Here is a 15,755-nt window from a genome sequence, read left to right as displayed (position 1 = left end):
AAGAGAGAGAGTTGTACGAGTGTTTGCTCGGAAGAAGTGCCTGATGATACGTGCTCCTGATGAACATGCACATGGAGGGGAGATGGAGACAGGAGAGACGGGCGCGTGCGCGCGCGCGGGTGTGTGGCCATATATGTATATATATATAGAGAGAGAATGAGGGGCACAGATGCGTTATGAGAAGGGAAAAGCGGTGTGGCAACGAATGAGGGTGCATGCTGTGAGGCCCACGCAAAGAAAGGTGTCGCGGACGTCGAGCACAAATTTGTTGCGCAGTCCATAACTCGATTTTGTGGGCAAGGGCTGCGGGAAAGCGCTCAGCCGGAGGTCAGCGCATCCTAGCACGCATGATTCTAACAAATCTGTACACTGCATCATCAGCCACACACACACACACACACATGGGTACGCGGCGCTTTTTGGGGGGGGGAGCAACGAGAGAGAGACGCCCCCCTCCCAGGCTTCTCCATCAGTGGCAGCGTTTGACTGACCCAGCAGACATCTTCTCGAGGTCGCACTTTCTTTTCATGCTTCATTTTGCGTTATGAAATGGGCAACACTGTCGTGTGCGTAGCATGCTGAATCCAAAGGATGACGCAAGAAGAAAAACAAAGTGAGCACACACGACAAGTGCTGCTTGTGCTGCTCTGGCTGCTGCGAATGTATATGTGTATCCATATAAGACATACGCATATATGTATGTACACCGAGGCAGCGTAAACCAAAGGCACAAAAAGAAACGCTAGACGAGAACAAGCCCAGACAACTCCCCCTCCCCCCCGAAAAAAAAAACGCAAATTCCGACCTCAGTGCGCGTGTGCGTGGGCGTTTGGACCGCGGTCGCCTTGACCCGTATCATAGGTGTGCCTACATCCCTCTGCTTTCGTTTGAGCCCCTTTTCTAGCTCCCAACCTCGGCATCCCACACACACGCACACACACACACACACACACCGGTCGTCTACGTGTGTGGACATATAGATGCCTGTGAGCATATCTGCGTTCACGTATGCGTGTATGTGCCCATGCGTCCGCATAGGCGCGCATGCGTCGTGTGAGATGGCTGCAGGCGGTATAGGCGAGCACCTCACACACACACACGCGGAGAACAACAACAAAAAAACAGGTTGACTACGAAGTAAGTCGACAACAGTCGCAGGCACGCAACAGAAAAGCGTGGAAGAGACGCGCATAAGCGTGTGAGCGGAGAAGAAGGGGGGGGGGAGGGGGCGAGGCTCGCACATGAAAACGGCATACGACAGCATATCTGGGACTTGCATGTGCGCCCCCGCAAGCGGCTATAAATCTGCTTGCCTCTGTGTGTATGAGTCTCGGCCAGGCTCTACCGCGCGAACACGAGACGAGCCGCTGTAGCGAATTGGAAAACAACAAAGAAAAACATAAGCTTACACCATGAAACAGCCTGGAGGCTGTGGCGAGAGAGGGAGGGAGGGAGGGAGAGAGGGAGAGAGGACGGAGCGGATATCATGCGCGTCCCTCGACTGGCACAGTTAGACGGACGAAACCCACGACATCCGCTGATCAGCAGGTACACAAAAACCGCAGCACGTATACCGCGTTTTACCTGAAATAGAGCACGGCCGATGAAAGGAAAGCAGAAAATACGCAGAAGCCTAAAACGAAGAGAGGAAATGTGAGAGGGAGGGGGGATGGGCGCGGCGGCTTGCCTCCATGCAAGCACATAAACGCAGGCATACAGACAACGAAACAGACCCAACAAGAGAGAAGACACCGGGAGGAGGAAAAACGGGGAGGGGGCGCGCGAGAGAGAGAGTATCCATTTAAGAAGGGCCGACCACATGGCACCCACATCCGTACACACACCCACACAGGCACACACCGACAAGAAGGAAGACAACACGGAAAGATGGTATTTGGCGATAATAGGGAGAGAGAAAGGAGAGAGGGAGGGCGAGGATACCGTATGGGTGTCACAACAGCGGCGGCCTACCAGGAACATGATGCGGAGCGTGCGCGCTCCGACCATGAGCAGAGAGACAACGCAAAGAAAAAAGGCATCACTCATACGTGCGTAAAATCGAGGAGGAAGAAGCCCGAGAGAGGGGACACCGACACCGACGCACAACACGGCCCAGGCCACGGGCATGCACATGAAAGGGATCACGGGAAAAGAAAAGGAAGAAAGGCGCTGTGTTTGGGCATGGAGCGGGTGTTCGCTGTACGCGGAGGGGTACACGAGAGAGGGGAAGGACAGGGCGAAGGCCCAGCAACAGCAGCCACGAAAAAGTGGTATAGAGCGAGGGAAAGAGAGGCGAAGCTACAAAGGGAAAGCTCGCGGCACACGCAGACACGCACACACCAACAGAAGACGCCCGCATGCTTTTTCTCTACAGTCGCGGAGGGCGGAATGTACGGAGGAATCCGAGAGCATTGCTCTTCATGCGAGCTCAGTCGTCAGATGCCTCGTCCTTGCTGCCCCTGCCGCCGCTGCCGCTAGAGCTGCTGCTTAGCGACAAGTCGAGTACATAGTTGTTCGCGGCTGACAGAATGTTGGCACCACTGCCTGTCCCGGCCGCGCCGAGAACGCGTTGACCTCCACTGCCGCCGGTCATCCACGCCAGCTCACCGGAGCCGGGTTGGATAGGGAAGTGCGCGAAGTTGCCCGCCGTCATTGACGGTGTAGCGACGCCCGTTCCAGCACCTTCCTCCCCACGCGGCAGTCGCCCTCCACCTGCCTGCCCTGCTAAATGGAACCGGCTCGCCCCTCCTGCTGCGCCTTGCGCACCCGCGCTTCTCTGCTCAATGAGGCACGAAACCTCGTAGATCTCCTGCATCATGCGCGCCATCCATTCCACATCCCATGAGACTTGATGGTCCAACACCTCGGCCGCTGTCATGCGCTTCGCAGGATCGCGGTGAAACAGTCGATTAAAAAGGTCCACGAGCGAGGCGGGCAGCAGCACGAAGAATTCGCCCAGCACGACGATATCGGATGTCGTGATGCACAAGATACTGCGGCGACTGTTTTGAGTGTCGGCTTCGGAGGTGGCAGTCCCGGTGCCATCTGGCTCCGTGGCGTGCCGCGATTCCCGCTCGCTCGTCATTGATGCCGTGTCTGTGCAGAGCGACGCGTCACTGCCGATGGAGGTAGTCTGCTGGCTGCTGCTCTGCATCTCTTTGTCTTCGACGGTGCTATTCGCGTCCACAGAGTTGTGCGAGTTCGGCGAAGCAGCAAGCTGACGCTCCGCCATGTCAATCTCGATGGCATGCTTGAGCGCCTTCAGCACGCGGCTCGTCGTCTCTTCCGTGAAGTGATGCCCAAAGCGCGAGGACAGGCGGTTGGTAAAGGTGAGCGGCAGCGATCCGGTCTTGGGGATGGCGCGGTACAGCTCGTTGAGCGCCGGCATGTGGAGCCCGTTCAGGTGGCCCAGATTGATGCCCATGATACGTGCGATGAGGCACCCAAAGGACCACAGGTCGCAGGACTCGGTGTACGGCTCGCCAAGCACCATCTCGGGTGCCATGTAGCTCACCGTCCCCTTCATGTTGCGCAGCTGCCGAGACTCCGTCATCTTCACGGCCGACCCGAAGTCGCCGAGTTTTGCCATGCCGTTCGCGAAGAGCACGTTGGCTGGCTTGATGTCCCGGTGGATGATGCCGCGGCGATGCAGGTAGATCAGCGCGCTGGCGATGTCGTGCACGATCATGACGGCGTCCTGTGGACGTTTGAGCTCCGGCGTCATTATCGAGGCCCCGTGGGCGCCGGGAAATTCGGTTCTGCCGCCCTCGCGCGCTGCTGCTTGCAGCATACCCGCCACGTCGACGCCGTTGCCGCTGACGGAGTTGCTGCTGTTGTTCATGGCGTTATCTGGGTATCCGGCCATCAGGCCGGCGCTGCGGTATTGCTGCCGCTGGGCTGCGCCCGGAATTGCCACGGACGGCTCCAGCAGATGATTCGCCAGCGTCGCGTCGCAGAGTTCCATGAATATGGCGTACGCGTTGTCCTCCAGCCGTGTGTGCGAGAAAGACACGATATTAGGGTGCTCAAGAGAGCGCATGATGCTGACCTCGCGGTTGATGATCTCCAGCTGTCGCAGCTTCATGCTCTTCAAAAAGATGCGCTTCATCGCCAGTCTGCCCCGAGACACGTACATCATTACCTCGAAGACGTCGCCAAAGGCGCCGCTCCCGATGTGGCTCACAATCTGGTACGACTGCTCCTTCCTCACACCTACCATCGAGCGCAGAAGCCGGCGGCGACGGATCAGCTGCTGCACCTCCTCCAGTACATTCCGCGAGAGCAGCCCTTCCAGCAGGTTGTCGGCGTACATGACCACCGTCGCGTCCGTCATGATGTTATCGACGTTCATCGTCGGTGTGCGCACGCCAGGCCTTGTCGAGATGAAGAAGGCCACGACCGTCTCCTCGACGGCATGTTTGGCGAGCGTGTCGTGCATTTCCCCGCTAATAAGAGACTCCACCCACTCCACGATCACGACGTCGAAGAGCTGCAGCCCTGAGCGGGCGTACCGTAGCATCTTCGTCGCACTCGTGACGAAGGTTGTGCAGTGCCCGTAGATGCCTAGGACCTCTTCTACTTCTGCGTAGGCGCGGGTCGTGTAGACAAGCACATGCAGGTTGTTGCGCGTTGTTTGATCAGCCGCGTCCTCCGCAACGGCACGCATGGCGGCGTTTTCGTAGGGAGTGGCACCCTTCTCTGCTGTTGCGGCGATGTTGCTGAGGCCTGCGATACGCCTCAGCTTACTGCTCTCGCTGCTGCGCACACCTTCATCGACGCGGCTCTCGCTGGGTGAGGAGACGAAGGCGGTTAATGGCCGAATAGGCTGCGCGGCAACCGCGGCACCCCAACCGCGATTCCCCGTAGAGGAGCTTGACGTGTTCCCCTGCACTGCCGCCGCTGCTGCCACCGCATTGGTGGTGGCGCCAGAGGACATGGAGCTGCTGCCAGTCGACAAGAAACCATGATCGCAAACGCTTCGTACATGCATGCTGACGCAGCGTCGCAGATCTGCCAGCTGCTGTGGGCGGTTGACGAGACCGAAAATATCCATGAAGCTATCGGCAAACGAGTCGTTCGCCTCGTCGGGCATGTTGGCGTTGCCGCCGCCCGCAGGAGCACGCCGATCATCCGACGCCCCCGCCCCTCCGTTCCCCGTAGCCACGGGTGCGACGAGATTGCCCAGATTGCCGCTGCTTTTGTGCTCTCCATTGTCAGCGGACACCCCGGACAGCTTCACCTCCATCGTCGATGTCATCGCATCGCCTTCCTCAGCCGTCGTCGACTGCGCCGCAGCCGTGCCAGTGAGAGTAGCGAATGAGATGCTCGGCAAGGCGGCGTGCGCCGATATGTCAGCGACAATCACCGACTCGGGTGCTTGCCCCGAGAGCGACGCCGGATTCGCGTACTGCTGAGTGTGGCGCTTGGTCTCGGGAGCCCCGACGGCGAGGGGCTCCAGCAATGCCGTTGCGTTCACGGTCGCCTTCTTTGCCTCTTCCTTGTTTTCAGTGCTGCTTGCCCTCGCGCTGCTCCCAGCATGCTCATTATCTTCCTTCTTCAGTGCGGTGCTGAGGTCGCCGAAGGCAGCGGCCGCACTGTTGGACAGCGCATAGCCGAGCAGCTCGGTTCCGCCAGATTTCTGCGTGCAGACGCTGACGAGGCCCTGCGTCTTGCTGCTCTGCGTGCTGGCCGGCTCCGTTGGGTTGTTGTTGCCAGCAGCGAAGGGTGCCGTACAAGAGACAATGGGGTGCGGCAGAGACGACGGGTACGGAACGGAGGGCCGACTCTGCGTTGATGGGGTGCCGCTGCGGCTGCTGCGCGTGGTTCTGTCTGCCGAACTGTCTGCAGTGATCGACGCGCCTGACACCCCGGCTGCGCAAGAGGCACTGAGGATATTGCTGCCCTGGCTCACTGGCGGCGACTGCAACCCCGCGCTCCAGCTTTCCGCGAATGGAAGCGCCACATGGAGCGGTGTCTGTAACGTCCCGCTCTGGGCAGACAGTTCAACGGCGTGGTGGCAGGAATGCGGAGTAAGGTTTCTCTGAGGCCCGTGCCGCTGCGGTGGTGAGCGCATGACCGCTGTCGACACAGTCACCGCCGTATTGGCCGTGCTTCGGGTCTCGCCTACCGGCGCCGCGTCTCTGCTGCCCCGTCGCAGCGGCGACGTTATCTCCATCGACGCCCTCTGCGTGGTCGTGCGCGCGTGTGCCGTGAGCTGCTCTTTTTCAGTCTTCGCGACAGCCGTGCTCCGGCTCTTGCCCTCTGCAGCGGCGATGGTGCCGTCAAGCAGCACTGCGGGCAGCTGCAAGCCTGTGCCTTTCCTTGGTAGACTTCCGCTACTCACGGTTAATACACTGAAGGACGCCGCAGCCCGGAGTGTTCTGCCTTCATGCAGCTGCTTCGCACATCTCCCAACGTTGTCGGAGATCCGCTTCTTACCGTCTTCCATGCCCTTTGCCGCTTCTGCATGCGCTGCGGTTGCTGCTACGACGGACGCAGAGAAATGCCCATCCTCGCCGTCGTCCTTGGACTTCATCGACAGTGTTAACAACCCTCTGTAGGTGCCGTGATGTGTCCCGCCAGTGGGCGAAGAGTCCATCGGCAGTTGAAAGGGGTCGGCGTGGCGCTGCGTCGGCGTCGCTTCTCCCGATGCGGTCGCCCCGCTGCCACGCCGCAGTGTGTCATCATCAACGCCCTCCGGAGAGGTGCCTTCACTGCCGCTGGCGCTTCCATGCTGTGTGGTGGAGAAGCCGGATGGATTTGCGGCCTCGAGTGGCGCGACTTTCTGTCCAGCCGCACCTGAGCTGAACGCGGAGCTTTCGCCGCGCGAGCGGGCACTGAGTGAGGACATCGTCGCGCTGGTGACCGCACTCACAACTGGGACGGCGATGCCGGGTGCGCCGGCGGCAGAGCTGGCCAGCGCCTGGAGGGGAGGCGGACGTAGCCGCAACGCCATCGACACCGCCGCTCCAGCTGCCGGTGCTGCGGCCTCAGACAAAGTGTCCGCGCTCGACATCTTCGCCGCCGCCGTATTTGCCACTGCTGATTCTGCCTCCGTTGGCTCCGCCTTGGCCTCCTTGACGTCGGCGCTGGCGCGCGCTGATTTGCTCGGAAACGATGGCGCCGCGGTGGTGGGCGACATCAAGGGCGAAAAGATGACACTCTTGCCGCGCACGCCCTCCAAATACGTGCGCGCCGCTATGTCGTACCGCAGGGGAATGATCGGCGGCGACGGCTGCGCTGCCTCGGCGGCGGCTTCCTCGGTCACCAGGTTCACGAGGTTGACACCAAAGACGGAGAGCCCGCGATACTTGGAGAGCTGCACGTTGCCCAGGCGACTCAGCAGCTCCAGCCGCTGCGGCGTGGTAAAAGGGATTAGGACTCGCGCCTCGTACGTGTCAGCGCGGATGCGGGTGGCCGCATCGCACATGGCCAAGCTCTCCCGCATGTCTCGGGATAGGTAGGAGGAGCTTGACACATAGCGTGGAGGGAGGCGACGGTGCTGCGGCTGTGGGGCTTGCGAAGCCGATCCAGCCCCTGGATAGGCCCACAGCAGCGATTGCTTGACACTGCCGGTGCGGCGGCTGGGCAGAGACGTGGGCGAGCTCTCGGCGGCAGTCTCGATGACCTCGTCGCTGCTTTCCCCATTTTCCATGCGGGTGCGTTGCCGCGACAGCGTGTCGTCGCCCTCCTCACCGGTGTTCTGCTGCATCCCAAGCGCGCGCACCTCGGAGAACGCCGGATCGAACGTGTGACTCGCCGCGGTGGTATTGCTCGTGAGGATGCTCGAGTTGCCACCCTCTCGTGCTGCGTCTGCGGTGCCGCTGGCCGTCGTCGAAGCAGGGTTGCTCGCACGAGAAAGAACCACGGATGCCGCCCGACTGCCGTCTGCAGCGTGAGCTGCGGCCCCGCTAAGCATCGCGAATGATCCTTTGCGCTGCACCGAGTCGGCTGCGCGCACAGCTGCCGCCGCCGCTGCCGCCGCCGCTGCCGCCGTCGCCGCCGTCGCCGCCGTTGTCCGTGTCATGAACGACGATCGCCGCGATAACGCGCCATTCGAGACGCTGTCGCCACTACTTCTCATGGCGCTGCTCCGCTTTGATAGCCTGTCGGTGCCGCTGCAGGTGCCCAGATTGCCGCTGGTGCTGCGACGTCTGCTGTCGCGGCGATCGCCGCCGCTCGACGCCGCATTCGAGACGAGCGCGACTTTTTGAACGGCAGTGACGGAAGGGGTGGTGGATGCATTACGGTCGTGCGCCTGCTGCTGTAGGTGAGGACTGCAAGACCAGGCCCTGGAGCACCGGAGGGGGTCGCGGTGTGGGTGGCGCGGTACAGCGTTAGTGGCGAGAAGCGACTGCACGCTGCGCTGCGGCGTCGCCGTCCGGCTTTCCTTGCTGCCGCCTGAGGGCGAGTGCAGCGGAGACGCTTGAGTCGAGTAATGCTGCATCGAGCCCCACGGCGGCGACGACGCAACAATACCGGTGCCAAGCGAGGACGCGGTCGCGGTTGGCGGTGCACAGCTGCTATTGGAGTTTGTGAAGGGGCCACTGCCGCTGCTGCTGTGGCTGGGTATGAAGCCTCTGACACTGCTGTCTAGCGCGGGGGCCGCGGGAGAGAAGGCTTCCATCAACTCCTCGTAGCCGTAGAGGACGTCGAGGTCCTCCAGTCTTGCTCTCAGTAGCTCCACGATCATCCGCTGCTGCTGCTGTGAGGACGTGGCAGGTGCCGATGAAGGCAGCGAGCCTAGAAGGTGGTGCCCCGCGGGGTTCGCCTCGTGCGGGCTCGGCAACGTTGCGTTTAGCTTCGACAATGCCCAGACAGCCTCTGTGACTGTGCTGCTGTTTCCGTCGGCGCCCTCAGCATTGCCATTATTTGCCTTCCAGCTCACGCTCACCCTGCGGCTGGCGGGACTGGCGCTGTTGGTGCTGGGGCTACCGTTGTCAGCGCCGGTGCGCTTGACGCAGCCGCTGGCGCCCGGCAGTACCTCCACAGGGATCATGTGAATGACCAGCTGCATCTTACGGCACACGTTCAGGATGCACGCCACCTGCGTGGCGCCGTTGCGGCGCTGGAACCGCAGAACGTGCTGCACGAACATCATAAACGCAACCGAGTTAAAAATGATGGTGTGCGGCAGGCGTGCCGACACGAGAACGGCCACGACGCCGCGCTGAGATCGCACCCGGTCCGCAAGCTTGTGTGGCGTGATTTGATCCACCTCGTTGCTCCGCTGCCACGACATTCCCGCCACATTGCCGAGCATCTGCGCAGCGCTGGTCTCCATAGGGGACGCCCAGCCTGAAGGCTGCGGCTGCTGCAGTAGGCATCCTGTCACGGCACTGGGGAAGGTGTGGTGGGGCAGACTGTATTCGCTGAGGCCTGCGGCGTCGCCGCCACTTACGAGGCTGTGATGACCACCACTGTGCGGGGAGCGGTGCACCAGGGAGGCATGCGAGTGAAAAAGGCTCAAAGACAACGGCGATAACGGCTGCGAGTCTCTGTGAGCCCACGCCGACGGCGGAGAGCCCCTCGCAAACGCCACGAGCTGCCCAGCTTTGTTCTTGCGATAAGGCTGCTGTTCCGCGCGCACCTGCTGGGCCAGCTGGACGACGCTCTCCACGTCGCGCGCCTCCTGCATCGCACGCCTCGGTGCTGGCGGAGTCACTGCAGGGGCGAGGGCTGCCGTGGAAGCCGCTGGTGACTGCAGGCGTGCCGACCCCGACGACGAAACACGTCCGCTGCTAGGCGGGGGCAGCTGCTGATAGAGAGGAGAGAGCATGCGGGATCGCGCACAGCTTAGGAGGGCAATGGTTGTGCTTGTCGCCGACAGTGGCGCGGAGCTGAGGCTGCGTTGGCGAGAAGCCGGCCCAGACGCTGGTTGGAGGGCTGGAGAGATGGGCAGCGAATTGTTCATGGAGCTGCGCTTGAACCGAGTCACCGCGCGCGCCTCATCCTCGTCGTCGACAAGGCCAGCTAGTGGCCTGTGCTGGCGTTGGCGGCTCAGCAGGTGACGTTGCTCCGGCTGCGGTTGGCGGGCATTCGATGCTGTCTTCTGCAACGGTGTAGAGCTGCTGTTGGGGCTGCTGTAGTTGTGGTGCGGGTCTTCGCCTGGCTTGTGCAGTGGTGTGAGCGGCAGCCCTCGTGATCCTCCCGCTACGGCGGCCGCCAGAGGTGCCGCACCAGCGGGTTCGTTGGCGCCGTACAGGCAGTCCGTGGAGGTGATCGTCGGCTGCGCAAGATTCACATGGAAGGCCGGGTAGCTCAGATCGTACAGACTGTTTTGGTTTGTGTGCTGCGAGGAACTCCGCATCGCCGAGGCGGCGTCGCTGTTGGCAGAGGGCGTCTCAGGACTGCCAAAGGTGACTTGCACGCCGGGCGCCGGGGATCCGGGATGCCCACTCGTGCGTGACGCGGCCCAGTTAGAAGAGCGTTCCGTGCTGCTGCTCGGAAGCCGGCGCTGGCTCTGCACCATCGGGTGTAGGGAGGCGTGCTGGCTGCGGTTCGCATACTGCTCCCGCAGCGGACGCGGCGCGTCGACGTCGAGAGAGTCGACACTGCCCGTTTCGGTGACTGCGGCTGCAGTGGCAGAGTTGGACAACGCCGAGCGCGGTGGCCGATGCGGTGGCGGCGGCAGCTGCTGTGGACTGCGCAGGTGCGGTGCCTCTGCGGGTGGCGGCGTAAAGACGGCCGTGGACCGATGATCGCCGGGGGATGTCGCGGTCCGAGCGCCCGGCCCGCGCGCATCAGCAGCGCCACTGCCAAGCGTTACCAGCGTTGGCGGGGGGCCGGCGGCCACCGCGCGTGCGGTCGGCATCCTTGCAATGCCAGCTGGTCTATGACTACTCTCCAGCCGCTGAAGGATGTAAATCTCCACGTACCGGCTGCAACGCTGCTGCTGCATCGGCGGCGGCGGCGACGCTCCATCACTCAGGTCGGGCTCGAACGGGGAGGAGGTGTTTGCTGCTGCTAATATAGTCGAGGTTCGTCGCCCGCACTGCGCCATCCCGGTGGCCTCCTCGCTGCCTGTCAGCCTCGACGATGGGACGTCTGCGCTGGGGTGTGATGGATTCCTCGGCACTGGTGGGTAGCATTCAGCTTGTTGGATGGTGGGACACAGCGACTGGTTCCGCATCGTCGATGGCGAGCCCATCCGAGGCGTACTCTCGCCGTCCACGCTGGTTCGCTGTGACATCTTCGGCTGGTGCGACGGCACTGCAAGTGCCGCGTAGTACGCGGAGGTGCGCTTGCTGTACAGGATGACGTAGTTGTGGTTGGGCAGAGCGAAAAGCTCGCCTGGGTTTTGCACCTCCCGCCATCCCGGCTGCTGCACTGCGTTGGAAGACGGCTGCTGATGCTTCTGGCGTCCCTTGTCGTCGTTTTCGTCATTGCTGGCCATCTCTTTCTCCCCGAAGCATGCGGCCTGCGGTGATGACGAGGACGCCGTAGCGGGTAGCGAGGCGAGCGCGAATGGCACCGATGCCCCATCCGTTGCCGCTGCGGCGGTGACCAGGGGCATGCTACTGCGGACGCTGCCGGCGGAGGCGCTCGGGGGAAGGGTCAGCGCGAAGCAGCAGAGCAGGTTATCAAATGCCGCCGTCGTCACTTCATCCACGCTGCTGCAGCCCAGCATGCTCGCGGCAGCGTCGTTGGCGTACACGAGCGACCAGGCGCATGGTGGCGGCGGCGTCGGGCTATCGCTGTTCAGCTTCTCCAGCGGGAGCGCGCTGTGGTTAGGGGTGAAGGTTCCGGTCGCCGTTGCAGCGGTGGAGGTGGCCATGGTGACGGCGTTGGTGGTCGTGTTGTGCGACGACGAAGACGCACGGCCCATCAAGGTCTTGGATATCGACTTCAGTATCCTCGATGCGGGCGCCGAGTTCGTCTCGGGGCCGCCTTCGTCATCGACACCGGCGTCGCTCGCGTCCCCGTTCGCCGCCGCAGCGGCGGCTTGGTGGTAAGTGCCGCGACTGTCCTCGGCCATGTCGTCCTCTTTGCGGTCAAGGACGGTGGCGTTGCTAGCCAGAGGCTGCGGGGAGTCGAGGTGACGGAGCGAGCTCGACGAGGACCCAGAGTGGGGCGGCCGGCCCAGTGTGAGAGGCAGACCCTGCCTCTGTGTGTCGGGGTCTACGGTCATTGCCGAGGAGCTTGCTGGGTCTGGGTTTCTTATCGCGGCCGCGGCGATGCGCGCTCTCGAGCTCTCCATCACGAGGACGGGGCACATGACCTCCGCGAAAGGACAGCCGCACAATGTCTGCGCCATGAGGAGCAGCGAGGGGTTCAGTCGCGCGACGACGTCTGCAGGGGGCTGCTGCTGCTGCTGCTGCTGCGGTGGAGCAGACGCCTGCGGAGAGGGTGCGGGGTCTGGCAATGGCAACGGCGGCTCTGAAGGGCTTGACGGAGGTGTGAGAGGTGCATCCGCCTCTCCGACGGACAGCACAGAAGCGAGTGTCTGACTGTTCAGCAGCGAAGGCGGATGCTGCCCCGAGCAACGCCGCGATAGGAGCGTAGACAGCGGCGACACAGCAGTAGCTGCGGCGGCGCTGTCGTCACTGCAGCTGCTACTGTCGCCAAGCGACGTCGCCGGAGGGGGTGGAATGCTCCGCAGAAGAGGGACCGACGAGGCAGACGAGACACCGAGACTGCTGTTCAGTCGCCGATAGAAGTCGTGACAGGAGGCGATGGGGTCACAACTGGGAGGGGACAGCGTCGACACAGTCGCGTTGTCCGTCGAGAGCACCGAGATTCTCCCCAGCATCTCCAGAGTCGGCGCAGTGTTCATCTCGGCCGCGGCACTTGACCCACTCGCCGGCGTGACGACGCTAATAATGAAGGGCAAGGCGGACACTGGCAGGAGAGGAGGCACCATAGTAGAAGGTGTGAGAGGGTTCTCAGGGGATGCAATAAGCGGCGCCGATGCAGCGGCGGCGGTCGGCGGCGGCGAGGAGGGGGCGTTCGCCGCGGCGCCACACAGCGAAACCACAGGAACCAATCCCCACTGCGGCCAATCCATGTCGCCCGCGAACACCCCCGTGCTTGCTGGTGCGCTTTTCGAGGTGCCCGTCACCAGGGATAAAGAGCGTGACTGCATTGGCACCACCGACTCCGCTGCTGTTGCTGTTGCTTCCACGGCTGCCACGTGTGCCAAGTTCTTGCGCACCAGGTGAGGAAAGTTGCCGGCTTGAGTTGTGCTGCAGTTGCTGCTTATCACTGCTTGCCCAACTGTCGGCGATGTGAGCGTCTCCGCTGCGGCCCCAGCCGCGCTGCCCTCTGGCGACTGCGATGAAGAGCCCACCTTCACTGAGTAGCTCTCCATGACTGAGATGGGAACACGGCACGTGCAGAGGGGAGATCGCAAATGTGAGAAGGGTTATTACCGCGAGAACGACTTCTCTTTTCCTCTGGATGCAAACACTTCGCTCCTATAGGCCGATGCGTGACTGTGCAGCGTATGCGAGAGAGGCTGCGGGAAGGGGAGGGGAGGGGGGAGAAGGAGGAGTACCTGGGGGGCTTCCTTGTGCACGCGTGATTCCGTCTGCTGGCGAAGACCCACGTGGCCTTTCAGTGTATACGACAACAGGAACGACAAAAAAAAGAGGGCCGCGCTGCACTCTTACTTTTTATAGGACGAGGAAGAACGAACACCCCCCAAAAAAAAAACAAAAATCAACCGCAACAACAAGAGGAAGACGCCCCCACCTACCCAGCCAGCTACCCAGCCACACACCCACACAGCAGCGCAGAGGGTCTGCTCCAAAAAAGACGGAGAGAGGCGAGGGTGCGCGTATGCTCTACAGCGCAAGGAAGCGCCCTTTCTCACCCTCTTTTTTCCCCTTCGTTACGCTCTGCTTGCGCTCCAAGACGGACGCGGTGTTGGGTCGAGACTTCCCTCCCCCTTCACGAGCTGTACGCTTGTGCGTTTGTGTATGAAGAAATGGTGCGTCGTGTACGTGCGCGAAAAGGTGATGCCAACGCTGCTTCCTTCTTATTGCTGTGGAGACGACCTCGCTCTCTCGCACAGCGTCTAGACGTCAAGGCGGTTTTCTCTCCGCAGTCGATGACCGATGAGCTGACGGATGCTCGTAACCACACACGCGCGCGCGCAGAAAGAGAAATGAACAGCCGGCGGTCCCGTATTGCCTGCACCTGGGTAACCCTACTTTGTTGCCCCGATTATGCGTGGGTATGCGCCGGACACAGCACAAGGGGAGGAGAAGAGGAGGGAGACGGCGCGACACTTGCGCCGGCGCAGATGGTCGCTAGAGGTGCGCCCCTCAAAGGCGGATGATACGAGCAAGGCCGATGACGGCGAGGAAAACCAAAAAAGCAAGAAAGAAGAATCCAAGTCACGAGAGAGCGAAGCACAGAGCGCCCACAAGAAACGTATGCAGGGTTCACCGCGGAAGCAACAGAGGGAAACACACAACGCAGCGAGGACGAGAGGGCGGAGAGGGCGGTGTGTGTGTGTGTGGGGGGTGCGGCATCGGCGAGGGGGGGGGTGATGAGACAAGTAGTGCGACAGACAAACAAACCCGAAGAACGAGAAAAAAAGGGGAGCTGCGGTGACGGTGTGCTCAAGTCACTTTGATTTAGGTGGTGTGTGTGCCGGCAACGATAAAGAGAATACATAGCGTGCGACCGCGCCTCCAACACACACACACGCACGCGGAGGGAAAGAGAGGGACACTGGTAAAGACACAAGGAGAGGGAGCAGGGATAGAAGCCGAAAATGAAGGGAGGTGATACACGACAGTGAGCCAAAGAGCGAAGCAACGAGAAGGATTCAGAAAAAAAAACACCAGCACGCACACGCGCGCGGAGGGAAAGAGAGGGACGAGGGGGAGGACCGGGATGGTATGTGAGCCAAGTGCGTAAGGCTACGAATCAATCAACCACACAAAGAAAAAGTAGCCCTATCTATGTGTATACAACAGGGCGAAGGCCTGCCTGTGTCGCTGCGTGTGTGCGTGTGTGGGTGGGTGCTCAGGGACGGGAAGGGAGCGTGATCAGGTCGTACGACAGACAGACAGACGCAACAGCATACAGACAAAGACGGACAGACACACCAACGCGAGGTTTTGAGTGGTAGTGGTGGTGGAGTCAGTAGAGTATTGGCCCTCACACAAGAGGGAGAAAGCAGCACAGGAAGGAAGGAGAGGAAGGGAGGGATGAAGAGAGCGCGCATGCGGGGTGAGTCCAAAAAAAAAAATAAAACAAAACAACGCAAGGGAAAGGCACTGGCGAAGGTCACGAACAGACTGGAAGGGAGCGTGGTGATGATGCACGGTCGGCTAGCCGTGAAGAGGGAAGAGGGGCGCGGGGGTGGTGGTGGGTGGGTGGGGCGAGCACGACCAGGGCGACGCGAGCAAGGCAACACAAAACAAAACACGAAAAGGATGACGACAAGACACACACACGAGGGAGGGAGGGAGGGGGGCGAAGGGAACGGATAGAAAGGAGGCGTAGGGGGGATGGCGAGCGGAGCAGTAAACCAAAAAGGAAAGAGAGTGCGACTTTTCGACGCTTGTCGCAGCTCGAAAGTGGCGGTGCTTAAGAGGGACAGAAACAGAGGGATAGCAAGCCAGCGAACAATGGCTAGTGGTGGTGGTAGGCAGGGGACTGCTTTGCCTCGACACTCACACGACGAGAGGCCGCTAACAGCCACACCCACCAAACACGCGCGCACGAACACACAGGGAAAGTGCCACCCTTCTTTCTCTCGCTTTCTCGGCTGCCCCACCCCCGCCACCACTTTCCGTTGC

General features: G+C 61.5%; 1 protein-coding gene across 1 annotated transcript; it reads right to left on the bottom strand.

Annotated features, from left to right (window-relative positions):
* Positions 1-2,428: 2,428 nt before the first annotated feature.
* Positions 2,429-12,256, bottom strand: LINJ_20_0970 (putative protein kinase; the record flags this gene model as incomplete). Its single annotated transcript, XM_001465192.1, has 1 exon — positions 2,429-12,256. One exon carries the CDS (start codon positions 12,254-12,256, stop codon positions 2,429-2,431), a length of 9,828 nt encoding a protein of 3,275 aa, XP_001465229.1.
* Positions 12,257-15,755: the final 3,499 nt, after the last annotated feature.

The sequence above is a fragment of the Leishmania infantum genome, chromosome 20, assembly GCF_000002875.2.
Source record: "Leishmania infantum JPCM5 genome chromosome 20".
NCBI classification, from domain to species: domain Eukaryota; phylum Euglenozoa; class Kinetoplastea; order Trypanosomatida; family Trypanosomatidae; genus Leishmania; species Leishmania infantum.
This window is presented reverse-complemented; position numbering and strand designations above follow the sequence as displayed.